The 16660-nt window shown below is 38.1% G+C and overlaps 1 protein-coding gene across 8 annotated transcripts in view; it reads right to left on the reverse strand.

The window, feature by feature from the left end:
- MBNL2 (muscleblind like splicing regulator 2) overlaps nt 1-16660 on the reverse strand; it is a 172451-nt gene that overhangs the window by 15475 nt on the left and 140316 nt on the right. For 2 of the 8 annotated variants that reach the window (XM_066238035.1, XM_066238039.1), the window contains 2 exons: nt 13424-13459; nt 12028-12122 (listed from right to left, as the gene is read on the reverse strand). The exons of 2 other annotated variants lie outside the window; for them this stretch is intronic. In XM_066238035.1, the coding sequence (XP_066094132.1) occupies nt 12028-12122; nt 13424-13459 (131 nt within the window). The remainder of the gene's footprint in view (nt 1-12027; nt 12123-13423; nt 13460-16660) is intronic. 4 more of the 8 variants (XM_066238037.1, XM_066238041.1, XM_066238034.1 and 1 more) reach the window with 2 other exon arrangements.

Genomic DNA, 16660 nt, shown 5'->3' on the forward strand with positions numbered 1-16660 from the left:
GTTTTTGGTGAGACAAAAATTAAAAAAAAAATTTAATATACTTACTTCCCTTTCTGAGTATATACATCCTGACTGGTTACTCACAACTTAATATAAGCTGAATTTATTTATTTATGAAGCCCCAACTGTCATTCATACTCATCTTTTCAAACTAAAATCTTTTATTGTAAAACCATTAACAGCCAGCAATGTATGATGATCGGTGTCAAGGAATAGAATGTTAACATCCAGTAAGAGGCAGGATACCCCATTCTTTAAAGTTAGACCCAGTTCCAACCCAACTTGTAGGCCTAATAAATGTGTTATCATGAGTAAATGAGTAAACATCTTTTATTTCTTAGTATTCCTCATCTGTATAATAGGAAGAAACAGTGCCTCTATCTCACAAGAGTTGTTGCAAGGCTTAGCTAATGTATTTAACTAGTGCCTGGTGGGAGTAGCACATAATGCTACTGTTATCATAGGGCAATATTTCACCTATTTTCATTTCCGAGGCTAACCCACAAAACATGAATAGTCTGACAAGGTATAGCGATCACTAATAAATCTTAGGTCACTGTGCTTAGAGCAAACCAGCGTTTATGAACATACTGCACACTTAGACTTGTCTAGTAAACACCCATACTTCAATTTTCAAGCCATCACTTCTTCTCACGTAGGTCCCACACAGACAGCAGAAAGAATGAGGGAAAATGAGTTGATTTTTTTAAAAAAATAAAAGTAACTCTTAAACTCCTTTTTCAAGGCAAAGGAATACAAGGAGGTTTTCTTCTCATTCTTTATATACACTCCTTAGATTTCCCTCTTTTAACTTCTTTCCTTGTTCAAGGCCATCCCTAATGTTGCAGGAGTCAGACAAGACAGAGAGAGAGAAAAAAAAAGATGAACAATTGGAATTGACGTAAGCAATTCCTTTTCTTCTAAATCCTCATAACTAAAGTGGTTCTCTGGCTCTTTCAAATATTTCAGTATAACAATGACAGATATTGAAAGAATGACTAATGGAAGAGCTATGAAATTGTTACTGGAAAAAGTATTTGAAGAACAAGAAGGAATCAAGTTTAACATCCCTGGGTGTATTTTTGATTCCCCAGAAACCTTCCTAAATTCTTAGGAGGAAGCAAAGTTTCTGATTGTTCAAAAAATGTATAGCTGCGTATTCATGATGTATTGTGGCTTGACGGTGGGAAAGAGGGCTAAAGATGGTATTAGGAGACGAATTTTAATGCCTGAGTGACCTTGAATGAATCATTTAACCATTCTAGATCCTCTTATCATTGTAAAATGGAAGTTTGGGGAAAGTTCTAAATCTGGTTTTGCCATTTAATAGATGATCTTGGGCAAGTTTCTCAGCTCCTTTAAGTTTCAGTTTCCTCATCTATATATTGGGGATAGGAATAGTCCCTTACAGAGCTGTTTCAGGTTTTAATAAGGTAATTCATATAAAAGCTTAGCACAATGTCTGGTATCTGGTAAGTGCTTAATAAAGGAGAGCTCTTGAGTTATCTTTGTGCTGTCTCTATAAGCATATATAGAGTACTTTGGGGCCCCAAGTACTCTCTCAGGAAAGCTGTGTTGAAAGGGAAAAAGTGCCACTCTAGGCAGGACACAGACAACTGGGTTCTAGTCTTGGTTCTCTTACTATTTATGTAATTTGGGTGGGCCACCCTGCTGATCTGGGCTCCTGTTCCAATTTATAAAGTAACTTGCATCATCATTTTCCTTTTTGTGTGTTGCAGAAATATGGCATGATTGTGGTAAATATGCCCTTACGACTTACTGCCTTTCCTAACTTTGTTGTAGTTGATGCAGGTCTTGGGTTACATCTGCAAGGCCTGATATAACTGTGACTATGGGAAAATGGGTGATATTTTATGATGGCCAGCCTAATGATGCTTCTTCCAGAAATGCATTGTGATAAATAGAGAAGAGAGTCTGTATTTGATTATAGGAAGCTCATCAACACAATCCCTGAGATCTCTGAAAGAGTAAGGGGAGTAATGATAAGAATAATATATATAACTTGATCACCTAAAGTAAAACAGATAGACCAAAAGCTCTAGTCTGTTTCACCTAATGCTGAGGGGTATGGATTCTAAATTCTAGAATAGCTGCAGTTTTTTTTCATAAACCAGTGTCAGAAAATACCAGTCAACAAACTTGTCCTTTTACAGTACAAATAAAAGTGAAGATATGTCCATAAGAACCATTCTTTTTATGTAAGTTGCTGGGAGAGATAGATGTCTTGGGTAAGGTTGACATGGTGGGGAGAAGTCAGTGAAACCCACAGACACTAAAGATCCTGGAAAAAAGTCAAGTGGAGAGCAAGGATCAGAATGCCTCCCTGAGTGTCCTAATTCTTGAGTATTTATCTGTCCCATATTTTCTATCTTCTTTCCCAATTTCAGCATTCAGCAGTGAAGGAGCTTCCTTACCAGTTAACCTGCACGTAGCTTATCCCAGCTTATATCTTCCCACTCACTTCTAGTAGGTTAGTGTTTCCAAGTCTCCGATTTAACATTTTTGTCCTGCTCTCAAGCTGCCACTCAAGGCCCTCAGTAACTGAGCCTCTGCTCGGCAGGACTGAGCTTCCAGTACTGCCCAACCGCATCCTCCCCCTCCCTCTCCCACTCACTGAACCAGGGCTTAGAACATGACATTTGGCCCATGTGAGCTTCAGTGTCCCCATTCTGTTAGATCAGACGTAATAGCTGTTCCATGTGCCTATATTGTGGGATAAGTCCGAGACTGGATCTGAAACTCCTGTTTGAACCTCACAGCCTACTGGGGAACAATGTGGGCAAAGGGGGAAGCATTGGCTTCAGGGCCAGATACACCTGAGTTCAAACGCAGGCTCTACTACGAATTATAGCTGTGGCCAAATCTGAGCCTTGATTTTGTCACATGCACAAGACAGAGAATAAGGTCCATATGGCTGGGTTAAATGTGAACACGTGTAAAGCATAATGCTGGTACATATATAATGCCAGTTCCCTTCTCCCTCGTGCCATCTTCGCCTTCACCCCTTCACTATCACACTACTCAGGAATAACCTCACCTGTTCATTCTATGTCTAATTCCTTCACATCCCTCAAGGCCCATCTCCCCAATTTAGGGATAAGGCCCTACCATGAAGCTTACTTCCCCCATATAGTAAGGTTTGAGGATATTACTATTTCACTTTGTGACACTGTCTGATTACTTCACATCTCTTTGACTAGGCAGTCAACTCCTAGTTATCTTTAGCACCTTCCCACATTGGTGTGGCTTCTAGAATGATCAGCAGACTCAGACTTTGGAAGCCACTGCTTAGAGGGAATGCGAGAAGGGGCTGAGAAGCCACACCTAAAGCCAGCTTGTCCTTGAGACACGGTGGTGTTACATCTGGTTAAGTGGAGTGACATCGAGGTTAGCTTGCTGTTCCTACGGGGAAGCAGTAAAGATCTCTCCTCTGCATCCACCTACCCAGAAAGACGGGCAGCTTCCCCGGACGCGCAGGTACAGCTGTGAGGGAGCAGACAGGCGTGGCAGAATTTGAGGAGATAAATGCATAATGAATCAAAATTTTACTCTGTTCAAGCCACTTTTATCGAAACCAGACCCTTTTTATCTTTCAGCTCTTGGCAAGGGACCTGAATTCCTGCACTGCAGCCAGTCTTTCTCTCCTTCCAGATCGAGAGCTCGAAATAAACACACAGAGAGAATGAACTGTGTTTTTCTTCTGCTCAAAAGAGGAAACCTCAAATTAGAAAAACTGAGCATGATTTTATTCCCATCAACAAAAGTCAAAATACTATGGGGAACATAACTTTTCAATCTAAAAAGATTCCCCTACATGCCGTCAAAATGCAAAAGAGGATAGGATTCAAAGCATACTAAGTAGGACAGTCCACCAGGCAGTGGAGTTCCACATAAGAACCCTTGACGTTTTCTCTTCAGCTGCACAAAACTGGAACTGAAATTATGTCTTTAGGTGCCATGTACAAAAGAATTCTACCCAAGGTTCTCACCAGGAGGTGTAAATTATTCATGGAAGATAAAAATGTACTCGATTACAACACTTATATAACTTAGCTTCTCCTTAGAGAATCTGCAAATATGTTTATTAATTTAACGTCATGGCAGTTGCTTCTGAGGCAGGAAAAGAAGAGGCCTGTTGTCTTCTTATTTTCTGCTTTCTTGAAGGGAAAAAAATAATCTGTCTCTATGTGGCTCTCACCTCAGACAGAGTTCCCTTTCCTGCTCTCCTCTAAAAAAAATTTTGACCACACTAGCAAGTCTGGATTCCAAAATCCTAGCCACACTGCACATGGAATTTAGACTCAAATTGCCAAGAGCGTTAACTAATAGCATTAACTGAATGCAAATACTGTAGTTTTTATAGTTTTGTTTTTTACTTGAATAGATACAGCAGGTTCCAATCTCCCCCCCCCCCCCACAGACTTACTGACTTCTACCTCTCTTCACAAAATAAAATATTTGATATGGCAATTCTGTCTCATTTGAAGCAACCAGATCCATTACTGAAATGGAACCTCTCTATAGTTAGAATAACAAAAAGTTACAGGTGGAGAAACAACTGTAGCAGTGTAACCCTGAGATAGATGTCTCAGCCCGAGCACAATGCACAAGAGTTGGATTCTTTTTTTTTTTTTTTTTTTTCATTTTTCCGAAGCTGGAAACCGGGAGGCAGTCAGACAGACTCCCGCATGCGCCCGACTGGGATCCACCCAGCATGCCCACCAGGAGGCGATGCTTTGCCCCTCTGGGGCATCGCTCTGTTGCATCCAGAGCCATTCTAGCGCCTGAGGCAGAGGCCACAGAGCCATCCCCAGCACCCGGGCCATCTTTGCTCCAATGGAGCCTCGCTGCAGGAGGGGAAGAGAGAGACAGAGAGGAAGGAGAGGGGGAGGAGTGGAGAAGCAAATGGGCACCTCTCCTGTGTGCCCTGGCCGGGAATCGAACCCGGGACTCCTGCACGCCAGGCCGACGCTCTACCGCTGAGCCAACCGGCCAGGGCCAAGAGTTGGATTCTGACACTTGCTGTCTCGGCCTTTTGGAGCATAACATACTTGAGGCCCAGCTGCTTTCTATAATCTGTTCCCAGGAACTAGCAAACCATGAGAAAAGAGTCTTCACAGTTTGATCATCCTTACACAGAGGCCAGCCTCAGGAGAGGTATCTGACAGCAGTCTACTCCTCCTACACTGGGGCTTTGCAGTACCAAGATTTTCTTGTGAAGAAACAGGTTCTAAATTGCTCAAGTGGTGGATAGTGGGGAACATTTAATGCCTCCTACACTTTTCTGAATATAGTCCTGACAGATGGCTTTGAATAGTAGATTTATACAGCTCTTTGAAATGAGAGTTTAAAACATGACCTTACCTTTTTAGATTTCTTGGTTAGTAACGGCTGACTTACATACCCAAGAATCTGTATACAAATAGCTTTGAAGTTGTATTCACATTTTTATGTGAGAAATAAGGAAGTATGATTTGCTTTTCCCTTCCCTCTCTAGTAGTTTGTAGCAGGCCATACAAAGCTTAATGTATAAATCTGTTTGCATGTCATTATTTCATATTTCTGACTATTTCTGATATGATATTGTTGAAACTGATTATCTATAGTAAACAGATCAAGCATGTCTGGAAAATAGGATTTTATGACTTCTCAAACATTCCAGTACATAAAGGGTTGTGTGTGTATGATATATTATTAACAAATTTTCAATAAGCTTAAGGCCAACTTTCTGTTAAATAGATTTAATCTTTGGGGAAGCATTCAGAAGATGTGAGCTTGAATCTTTAAAATTAAAAGATTTTTAATTTTAAAGATGAATGACCACTTTTTGAAGATGTGACTGCTGATTAACATATTACCAAAAATATAATTTGAGCTCACCAGCTTCAATGGTAGTGATGGAGTGCTGCATTAAAAAAAAAAATGCTAATATCTAATGCATAAGAATTTGTTTTTGTAGCAGGGACTTATGACAGAGAATGAATTAGGTAATTTCCTCCACTGTCCACATAGCTGTAATTGTGGAAACTTAAGCAAAATGTATTTATACCAAATCTGAAGGGACTCTTTCTTTTGCACAAAGGTCTGGAGGTCTTTAAGCTTTGGTGGCTCTGAAGTCTCATTTAGGTAGCAAGTAGGAAGCTGAATGTTTGGGGTAAGCACACTGAAGGTATCCGACCACTGAGACCACCCAACTGCTGTTCTCAAAGGGATTCAGTTCGAGTCCTACAGAGGCAACTTAGTGGCTAACCTTTCATGCCAGCCCAAATTTCTTTTTCTGCCATGTAACACTTGTTTGGACAGGTTTTGCCACAGTATGAAGTAATTTTTCTGTTCCTCTTTCACTAAAGTAACTCTCCCTATGTCATGGACAAAGACAAGACAAAGTAGGCCAGCTGCCAGCTGCCACTGTCTCAGTTTAGGCTCTTGTTAAGACCTTTCAATGGTCTCCACAGACTCTCCCACCTAGAATCCATCTGTTCATTCTTACTAGAGTTTTATCCTGTTTGAAAACTCTTCAGTGGCCAAATCAGGGTCAAGCCCTTTAACTTGTCATTTAAGATCCTGCACAATCCGAATCAAACCCTATATTGTAGCAGCTCCTGCAAACCAAAGCTCTGACCAATATCTTGTTAGTACTTCTCTGCTAAACTTGATACTTTCCCACCTTTGTACACTGGTGCTTGTCACTTTCTATCTAGCGATGATGCTTTAAGGAACAGGCTGACAAAGTCCTTGAAGCATTCAGAAGAGAGAAAGAGTACGTCTAGCTGCAGGGGTTCAAGGAAAGACACAGAGTGTAATTGTATTTTAATTGGTCCTTCAAGGATGTGATTAGGTAAACTGAATAACCTCTGTGTATGAATGAAGAGACTAAGACTTAAAATATATTTATTTGGGAATTATTTTCTCCCCTTTTGAAATAGAATGTAGTATTGAAATAAAAAATAATAAAGCAATGATGACATAAGTTACTACAATTTAAATTATAGGAATTCAAATCTGTACTCTCATTTTATTAAGTATAATTTCTTATAATATGAAGCCTTGGCCGGTTGACTCAGTGGTAGAGCTTTGGCTCAATGTGTGGATGTCCAGGGTTCAATTCCAGGTCAGGACACACAGAAGAAGCACCCATCTGCTCTCCACCCCTTCCCCTCTCGTGTCTCTCTTTCTTTCTTTCTCTCTCTCCCTCTCCTGCAGCCATGGCCCAACTGGCGAGAGTTGGTATTGGGTGCTGAGGATGGCTCCATGGCCTCTGCTTCAGGTGCTAAGAAGTGCTCGGTTGCTGAGCAATGGAGGAACACCCCAGATTGGCAGAGCATCGCCACCTAGTGGACTTGCCAGGTGGATCCTGGTTGGGGTGCATGCAGGAATCTGTCTCTCTGCCTCCCCTCCTCTCACTGAATAAATAAAAAAATAAATTCTTATAATATGAAAAAAACTAGGGAATCTGGATACTAAACTGTTTACTTCTACCTCTTTTAGTGTATACTCTGAGATTAAACTTGTTTCAATTTAGTCATCCACAGATTTGTTAGGTTGAAATTAAATTGGCTGATTTATATGGCATTCTCACTTTTAATTCTGACTTCCTTTGTTACCACACTATTTGTGATATGATTGGCGGAGGCTAAGAGTAAAGGCCAAGACAGTGATCCACAAAATATGCTTAGGAACTTGGCTTCACTAAGACAAAGGACTAATTCTTTTTTTACTTTGTATCTTACTTTTTTACTTATCTTACTTGTATAGAAATTACTCATAATTTCCAGCCTACTCACTGGTTATACTACTACTAGAATATTACTATATGGTTACATAGTATAATTAATATATATCTGCTATATGGTTTCTAAACATAACCTGGCTATTACACAACTAGCTTGAAACTAGGCTCAAATCCAGTTCATCTCCCAGTTTAAGATTTCTCTTTGTTTAAGCTGTGTCAGCAAGACTCCTTCATTTTCTTCTATAACAACAGAGTTTGTTGCTTAGGGTCCCATTCAACAGATAGTTCATTTGTTGATGAAGTAACTTTTATGTATTTATAATTATAGAGAGAGGCAGTGTAGCATGGTGGTTAACAGCAAGGCCTGTGTAATCAATTGCCTAGGATTAAATTCCAATGAGACCATTTATTAGCTATTTATTTTAGCCTAAGGTAATCAAACTTTGTTTCAGTTTTACCATCTATAGACTCTCTCTAAAATAAAAAAAATAAGGATGTTGATAACCATACTTACAAAACTATTTTAAGAATTGAATGTATCTATACATATGTATTCTCTTTCATATAATATAAAATATGTATATGATATGACATAATATATAATATATTATATGAGAGAGAAACCATTTTGAATAGTATCTTGTACATAATAATTAGTTTGTAAAGAATAATACTATTATTAGGTATAATTTGTATATGAAAGCTAAAGATCTTAGTTGAAACAGGAAATGGTTGTGAATAAATTTGTTTTATTATATTTTTGGTTATATATCTATTCCCAGAACTAAACAACTAAAAAATTATTTTACATTTCCCAAAAGTATTTGGATTTTTGCCTTCATATGATTTCAGACTACAGGTCTAAGTTCAGTTAAAACTTTCATTGCTGGCCCTTTGATTAAACCCTGGGAATAGAATTTATAAATTTGTTGCTTGTTCATTTTGACTCACCAGGGATAGCATGTAAAGAAACGCTGAACTGGAGGACCTGTCATGGGATATTTTGGTCTATCTCCTCACATCCATGAATGATTTATAGCTAATTACAAATACATATGGGATTTGAACTATCTGAACTGACAGTCTAAATTGATCAGTGAACTTAAAAACTGTCAAAACCCGACCACATTTTGTGTTAAAGATGGATAGCTCAATGAAGGAAGAGAAGGCAGAATGCTTATCATTCACTGAACTCTGAAATATTAGTACCACTTTGTATTCTGCTTGTGTTTACCTTCATAATCTCATACTTTGGGCCTAGCATAACAGCTAAGGAACCACAGGCTTGTTGAATCTTCAAGGTGGTTCAAGGAGATCTAGCTCTAGTCTTCCTCTTACAAATGAGAAAACTGAGATGCATTACATTTAAATGACATATAAGTCACATGGGTATGCCTCAATTAGAGTTTAAAAGGTGAAATCTAAGATGATAAACTTTTCATTTCACAGTTATCAACAATCGCTGAATTCTGAATTCTTGGGCACTAAAAATAAATTTCTAAATTCTTTGGTAGCTGCTTGGCTCTTTGAAACTTATTGAAAATACATAGAATATCATATCTAAAAGTTTATGTTTACTACTATTTCGTTCTCTGTGGTTTCCATGTGCAGGCAGACATACATCAAAAGCTGCCACAGGATTTCCCTTCATCACTGATATGCAGTCCGGCAACTATCACATTCAACACTGCAAAACACAGAGTCTAGGATTCCTAAAGCTCCTGTTAGGTACCCTTTTAATTTTATTTATTTGGATTTCATTGAAGTTAAATATCAATTATACTGCTGTAAAATTATATAATTTAGCTTTTGAATATTTCATACTTTCCAACCCTGCCTCCTTATACATATATGTACTACATACATATAAGATTACATATATGTACAGAATCTCTTGAAATGTTTTCTACCTAAAGAAGCCAAAAAAATAACTTGGCTGACAAAATATATATGATACATGATTGAATATTTATCACAATAAAGTAATTTTCCCTAAAATTCCAAATTATGTCTTTAATCTTGATTTCCTTTCCATTCCTAGGAGAGATATGCATTAAAAGTGCTTAACTTGTCATAAAATATAGGTAAAATTCCATTGTAACCAGTACTACTCTATTATACTTCAAACTTGTTTTTTTATGAAAAGACTGTAACAAAAATTCTGTAAAAAATCACAAAACCATGGTTCAAGAAGGCAGGACTTACACATAAAAGTAACAGATCTCTAACTTTCTTATTAAGAATGAGCAGAGGTCTTGGCTGGTTGGCTCAGTGGTAGGCCTGGAGTGTGGATGTCCTGGGTTCGATTCCCAGTCAGGGCACACAGGGGAAATGCCCATCTGCTTCTTCACTCCTTCCCCTCATGCTTCTCTCTCCTTCTTCCCCTCCTGCAGCTATGCCTGATTGGAGCAAATTGACTCTGGGCACTGAGGATGGCTCCATGGCCTCCATCTCAGGCACTAAGAAGAGCTCGGTTGCTAAGCAATGGAGCAATGCCCCAGATGGGCAGAGCTCCCTAGTGGGCTCACCCCCTAATGGGCTTGCCAGGTGGATTCTGGTTGGGGCACATGCAAGAGTCTGTCTCCACCTCCCCTCCTCTCACTGAATTAAGAAAAAAGAATAGCAGGGGATCCTGACCTGTGGTGGTGCAACACCTGTGGTGGATAAAGCTTCAACCTGGAACATAGAGGGTGCTGTTTAGAAACCCTGCGCTTGCCTGGTCAAAGCACATACAGGAAACAACTAATATGAGTTGATGCTTCCTGCCTTTCCCCCCTCTTTCTCCCTCTGTCTAAAAATAAATAAATAAAATTTAAAAAAGAATGAGCAGGGGAAAAGATATGTTCTAAACCTAATAACAAATGGATGCACACTGTCTCTCCCTTCTCCCATCCTAGCATTGCAAAACAAAAAATCTTCCCAGCTAAGAAACTGATTTGCTACTCTTTGTTCTACCTGTTTTGAAGCTGAGTTGGCTTTTTCTAGGGGTAAGTTGGCATTTTGAGGGTGGTGAGTAAAGAGATGAAGAATGATCAATATTTTTTGTGTGCCTGAGTGTCCACGGGGCCTCTACTCCTGCCCTTGTTCTTTCTTGCTTTATCACAATTTGGAGTAAGAGCTGTCATGGGATTTTATTGTTATTCCTTCATTCAAGTGCATTCACACCTCTCTGTTTAGTGATGAAATCTATAACACTGCAATCACATATTCACTTGAACATGGAAAGAAGTGTGAAGCAGCCCTTCCTACCTGCAGAATGAATTTTGGAATCTGCCATTTACTCCTTGACACAAGTTTTCCAGTGTTTCTCATTAGGTCAGACCTCCCCTCTAGCCTACTCCTATATCTCTTTTCATGTTTTGTCAGTATGCTGGTTTTATCTAAAAAAACAAAACTAAGCTGAAAACAAAATCAAAACTGCTCTTCTATGAAGGGCGGGCATGTGCAATTAAGTGTTTTTCTTGGCCAGGTAAGAGTTTTTGCTGACTCATCCTCATGCACATCTCCAAACCAGGAGCATATACTTGCAAATTGGTTGGCTGAGGTTAGGATTGCATTCAGCCCGTGACTACAGAGTGGGAAATAGCCAACTGGTCCTCACTGAGAAATAGTACATCCATGGTCTTATTGGCACATGCATTAAACCAACAGAGTTAAACATCCCTAACAGTTATATCCAGCCTTTGTGAACTCAGTGCCTAAGTACTCTTCTTCCAGTCTGGTTTGGCTCTTATGCCAGTATCTGAACAGATTGTAACGTAGGAACCAAATGAGTTTGGGAGCACGTACAACCAAGGTGAAATGTTAACAAGAATCATTCAGACCTCAAATTTAATACTAAGGAAAAAGGGAAGACTTTTCTAAGAGAATGTTTTCCCTCTGTAACAGATGGATATGGTCTGAATGAACTGAATCAAAATTAGCCAGTTTTGAAGCACCTGCAGGAGAGCTTTTGTAATTTCTCTGTAGCAATTCACAAACCACTGGATACATAATGCTGTACTAAAAGGAATTTAAGCCTGTCAGGTTAATTACACAATATTAGGTACGAAAACAAACAGTGCAACACAAAACATAGCTACATCATTATTTGCAGTAAATGTTAACTCTAAATAAGTGCAACCTGTCCATAAATGCTTGCTATAAACTAATTAAAAAAATAAAATTTGATGGATAAACATGAAAAAAAAATTCTCACAGAGAATTTTTTTTTTAAATATCAGCACTCATTTAGAGTTTGGGATTTGTGAAAGAAAGCTTTAAAAGGAGCAAACCTGATTGGCTGTGGCTGTTGCTGCGAAGGGGACACTTGTTGCAGGAGTTGTTGCTGCAGAGACAGTGGCTGACGTAGCGCTGTGCATCATGGGTACTTTCAGGAGGGGAACCATGGGAGCAATGAACAGGAGGGTGTAGCATTATGGTAATAGAAGTGGTATTTTGGCATGGTGAATATCAGAGCAGCAAGCCATCATGGGTTAAACCAGCAGATGGCATGCAATCACAATGCAAAGCAAGGAAGCATGGGAGAGAAATAAAAAAGGGAAAATAGCTTATTACAAGTACAATTAAAGGAAGTTTAAAAACATAATCAGTGATTCCCAGAAAGGCCAAAGCAGATTACTTTGGTTGATGTATTTACAAACATTTTACTTCTAACAATAGATAATTCCCAATTCAGAGTCTATAGTGTTTGTAATAATGATTGCTTCTAAAAACTTGAAATGTAATGTCCAGTTAAATAAGAATATATAATATTCATCAATAATCACAATTCTAAAATATCAAAATTTCAGTATATTTGAAACTAATTTGGGATAGAATATTTTTTAGAATTTATTGTGGTTAAGTTAAATTTTATTTTTTTGTCAATTTGGGACTGCTCTTTTGAAATGAAATTACTAGGGATTGTGGTTTATTTGGGTCAATAAACTGTGGAGTAAAAAATCATGGCTTTGATATAAATTCTAATAGAGTTACTATGAAATAGCCAGATAAATTCTGCCAGTGCTTACTTTTCTTTACTCTAAATGGAACTAATTTTCATGTGTCCTAAAGACAAACTCTTGTAGCAAGACACTGGGATATGCAGGGTAACGATATATTATTAAAGGTTAATATTTAAGGGAATGCTAAGGTATAAATAAGCATTGCAAACAAATCAACATTTAAAATTAAAAAATATAAGGCAGGTCAGATATTTGTTTTCAAAATACATCCATTTATAATTTTTAAAGAATAAATACTTCTGGGAAACTCTGATAATTCTAACACACAGCAAAGAGGAGATAAAGGCACACCACTATGAAACTTTAAAACATTGATGAAATTAGCCTGCCTTTCTGATAAAGTAAGCTTTTTCTTTTTCCTTTTGCTAAACCATATAAACTATAAAGAGAAACAAAATACAGATCATTTAAAAGCAGACTCATTCTGGTTGGTTTTATGATTTGTAGTGGTTGTTCTAGCACAGCGGTTGTTCTAGTCACATTAAAACGGTCATTTTCTGAAATATACAAGTACATTTAACAAATCTATACGTTAACTCTAAAGCCAAATAAGCCTTCAGATCTACCATTTCCTAAAGCATTTCTACCATCTCTCAAATAAATTTCAAGCAAGTGAAGGTATTATACATAATATAAAAGACAAATAAAAAAGGTTGAAACCTACCAATACTGGTAGCGGGTGTCATGCACAAAACTGACCCTGCATGTCATGCAATGGTAGGTGGAAAAAGTGAATAAAGGGAAAGAAACAGGTTAGCGGTTTAGAGTTAACATTCAAAGTGAGATTGAAGCACAACCAGAAATAAGTAGGGTTAGTTAACAAATCTTTTAGAGCCATTCACATTTCAGTACTGACACAAATATATCTGATTTGTTTTAAGCCAATATTATTCAAAGCTCACTCATTAGACTGCTTTTCACACTTTCTATTCATATACATCAACATGATTCTAATAAGAATGACATGTGATAATGTTGCAGTGTCTTTGCTCAAAGACCTCCAAGTATTATTATCAAGTTAATCCTCCATGGTAGACACTGGATATTTTACAGATGAAAAATCTGAGGCATAGTAACTACTCCAAGCTCTTGTGTAGTGTGAGTCAAGGGTAAGGCTAGAAATAGAATTCTATTCCTAAATCCAGGTCAGGTTTTGTATTCACTGAATTACACTGACCTTATTATTGCTTTATAGTTTGGTTGTAAAATGTTTTGTGTCAATTACAATTTGATAATAAAAACAGTCAGTAATTAAGATTCTGGATCCTCCAAATCAAAGGCTTGTAGATCAGGCGAATTTTAGATTACTGCTTGAAAACCCTCTAATATAGGAAGGACAACTGAGGTTGCTATTAGCAGTATGTGATCTATTTTCTCACTATCAAATTTATTATGATAAAGGAATAATATCTAGCAATAAAATCTAAACACTGTAGAGGCAAAGCAGTGCAGAATTGGGGCTGAGTTAGGACCAGAGTTAGGGATTTATGTTATAGCTTGCTAGTAGGTATTCCCTCAGAGGGACCTTTGGTAAAATTCCTAGGAAATTTCAAGTTGATGTCTAAGTGGGTAGGTGGGAGGTGGAGAGGGAAGATTTTAGTCTTTCCTTGGGAATAGTTGCCTTGCCTGTGGGTGATCTTATTAATGTGCTAGAATTTGAAAATTCTGACTATAAATATTGTGGAGGACTGAAAAAAAGAACTGTATTGAAAATAATTATCTACTTCTAGTTCAGTTCCTTAGATGAAAATCAGAGTAATATAGATTTAGATAACTGAAGGTTGGATGTCATGTGGTACAAAAGAATTAGTTTTTAATGAATAGAGGTGCACCCACTTAGGGCTTATAACTGCCTTCTGGGATGCCAGGTGAAGAATCTAACATATGTAGGTCTTTAGTCTCTCTGCTGAACTGTTCACACCTAAGGGTGACTTTTTTGCCTGATCTACGTATTGATCAGGTAACACTAACTAGTCAGGAAAAGCGGCTATTTAACTGGGCTACTACTGGATTCTTTAGAAAACATGCTAACATATCCAGCATAAAACACACATATAACAACACCTCAAAATCCTGTTCATGACACCCTATTTTTCTCCAGCGAATTTTAGAATATCTTCCTAATCTTCACAATTAAACTTCCTGAAAGTTACCTGCACATAAATTTATTTCCCTATTTTTTCTTCTAGTCTCACCAATTTGGTTTCTAGTTTTACCTCTCCACCTAAACTGCCAGTGCAACCAAAGAATTCCATATTGTGGCAGTCAGCGGGAGTTCTTCCCTCTTCACTTCTTGAGTCTCAGTAACAGTTAGCACTTAGCCACTCCCTCCATAGTAAACACTCTTTTTTTCTTGTATTTCTGATAATACACACACACACACCATATACACACATGTATATGTATGTATGTATATATATTTGTATAAATGTATGTATATGTGTATATATCTATATATATAGCTAGATAGATATATATAGATATCTGTATATATAAGATTTTTGGTTCTTTTTCACCTATTCTGTTTTTTTCCCCTGTTATGTCATTCAATTCACGATATCATTCAATCCAGCATCTGAATACTATCTATGAGCTTAAGGCTACCAGACTTAGGTATCCCGCCAAGTTCTTTCCTTTGAGCACCAGGTATTTTCATCTAACTGCTCACTAGGACTTTCAACTTAGATATCTGACAAGTGTCTCAAATTTAACATGCCCCAACACTGATCTTTCCCACAGAATGTTTCTCCACCTCAGGAAATGCTAGAATGACATTACTATCTATGTAGTAATTCTAGCTTAAATTGAAAATTATGCTTGACACCACTTTGCCTTGTGAAAGTCCCTGGTCCAATTCACCAATAAGTCAAAGCAATCTTGCTTCAAAAATATATCTTGTGTCCTGGCCAGGTAGCTCAGTTGGTTAAAGTATCGTCCTGACATGCCAAGGTTGAAAGTTCGATCCCTGCTCAGGGCACATAAAATAATCAACCAATGAATGCATAAATATGTGGATCAACAAATCAAGGTTTCTTTCTCTCTCTCTTTCTCTCCTCAATCAATCAATAAAATTTAAAAATTAAATGTATCCTCTTTTATTCTTCTTCTTTTTTTTTTTTTTTTTTTTTTTATTATTTATTTTTTTTTAAATATTTTATTTATTGATTTTTAGAGAGAGAGAGAGAGAGAGAAGGGGGAGGAGCAGGAAGCATCAACTCCCATATGTGCCTTGACCAGGCAAGTGCAGGGTTTCGAACCGGCACCCTCAGTGTTCCAGGTCGACGCTTTATCCCACTGCGCCACCACAGGTCAGGCCAATTCTTCTTCTTTTCTAAGTGATAGAAGGGGAGATAGAGAGACAGACTCCCACATATGCCCAAACTGGGATCCACCTGTCAACCCTGTCTGGGGCCAATGCTCTGTCCATCTGGGCCATGCTTCAACCGAGCTATTTTTAACGCTTGAGGAGAAGCACCATGGAGCCATCCTCAGTGCCCAGGGCTGATGTGCTCAAACTAATCAAGCCATGGCTGTGGGAGGGAAAGAGAGAAAGAGAGAGAGAGAGAAAAAGAGAGACAGGGGAGAGGGAGGGGTAGAGAAGCAGATGGTCACCTCTCCTGTGTGCATGAAACTGAACCCAGGACATCCACACACCAGGCCAATACTCTAATATTGAGCAAACCAACCAAGGCCTGATGTATATTGTATTTGTCCATTTCTACTGCCATTTCTCAAGTTTTGATCACCATTATCTCTAGGCTCAGCTATTTAATAACATAACAGCCTAACTGGTCTTCCTGCTTCTTTTTTTTTTAATGAAGAAATTGTGTTTTTTTAAAGATTTTATTTATTCATTTTAGAGAGGGTGGGGAGAAGAGAGAGAGAAGGGGGGAAGAGCAGG

This window comes from Saccopteryx bilineata, chromosome 6 (assembly GCF_036850765.1).
Source record: "Saccopteryx bilineata isolate mSacBil1 chromosome 6, mSacBil1_pri_phased_curated, whole genome shotgun sequence".
NCBI lineage: Eukaryota > Metazoa > Chordata > Mammalia > Chiroptera > Emballonuridae > Saccopteryx > Saccopteryx bilineata.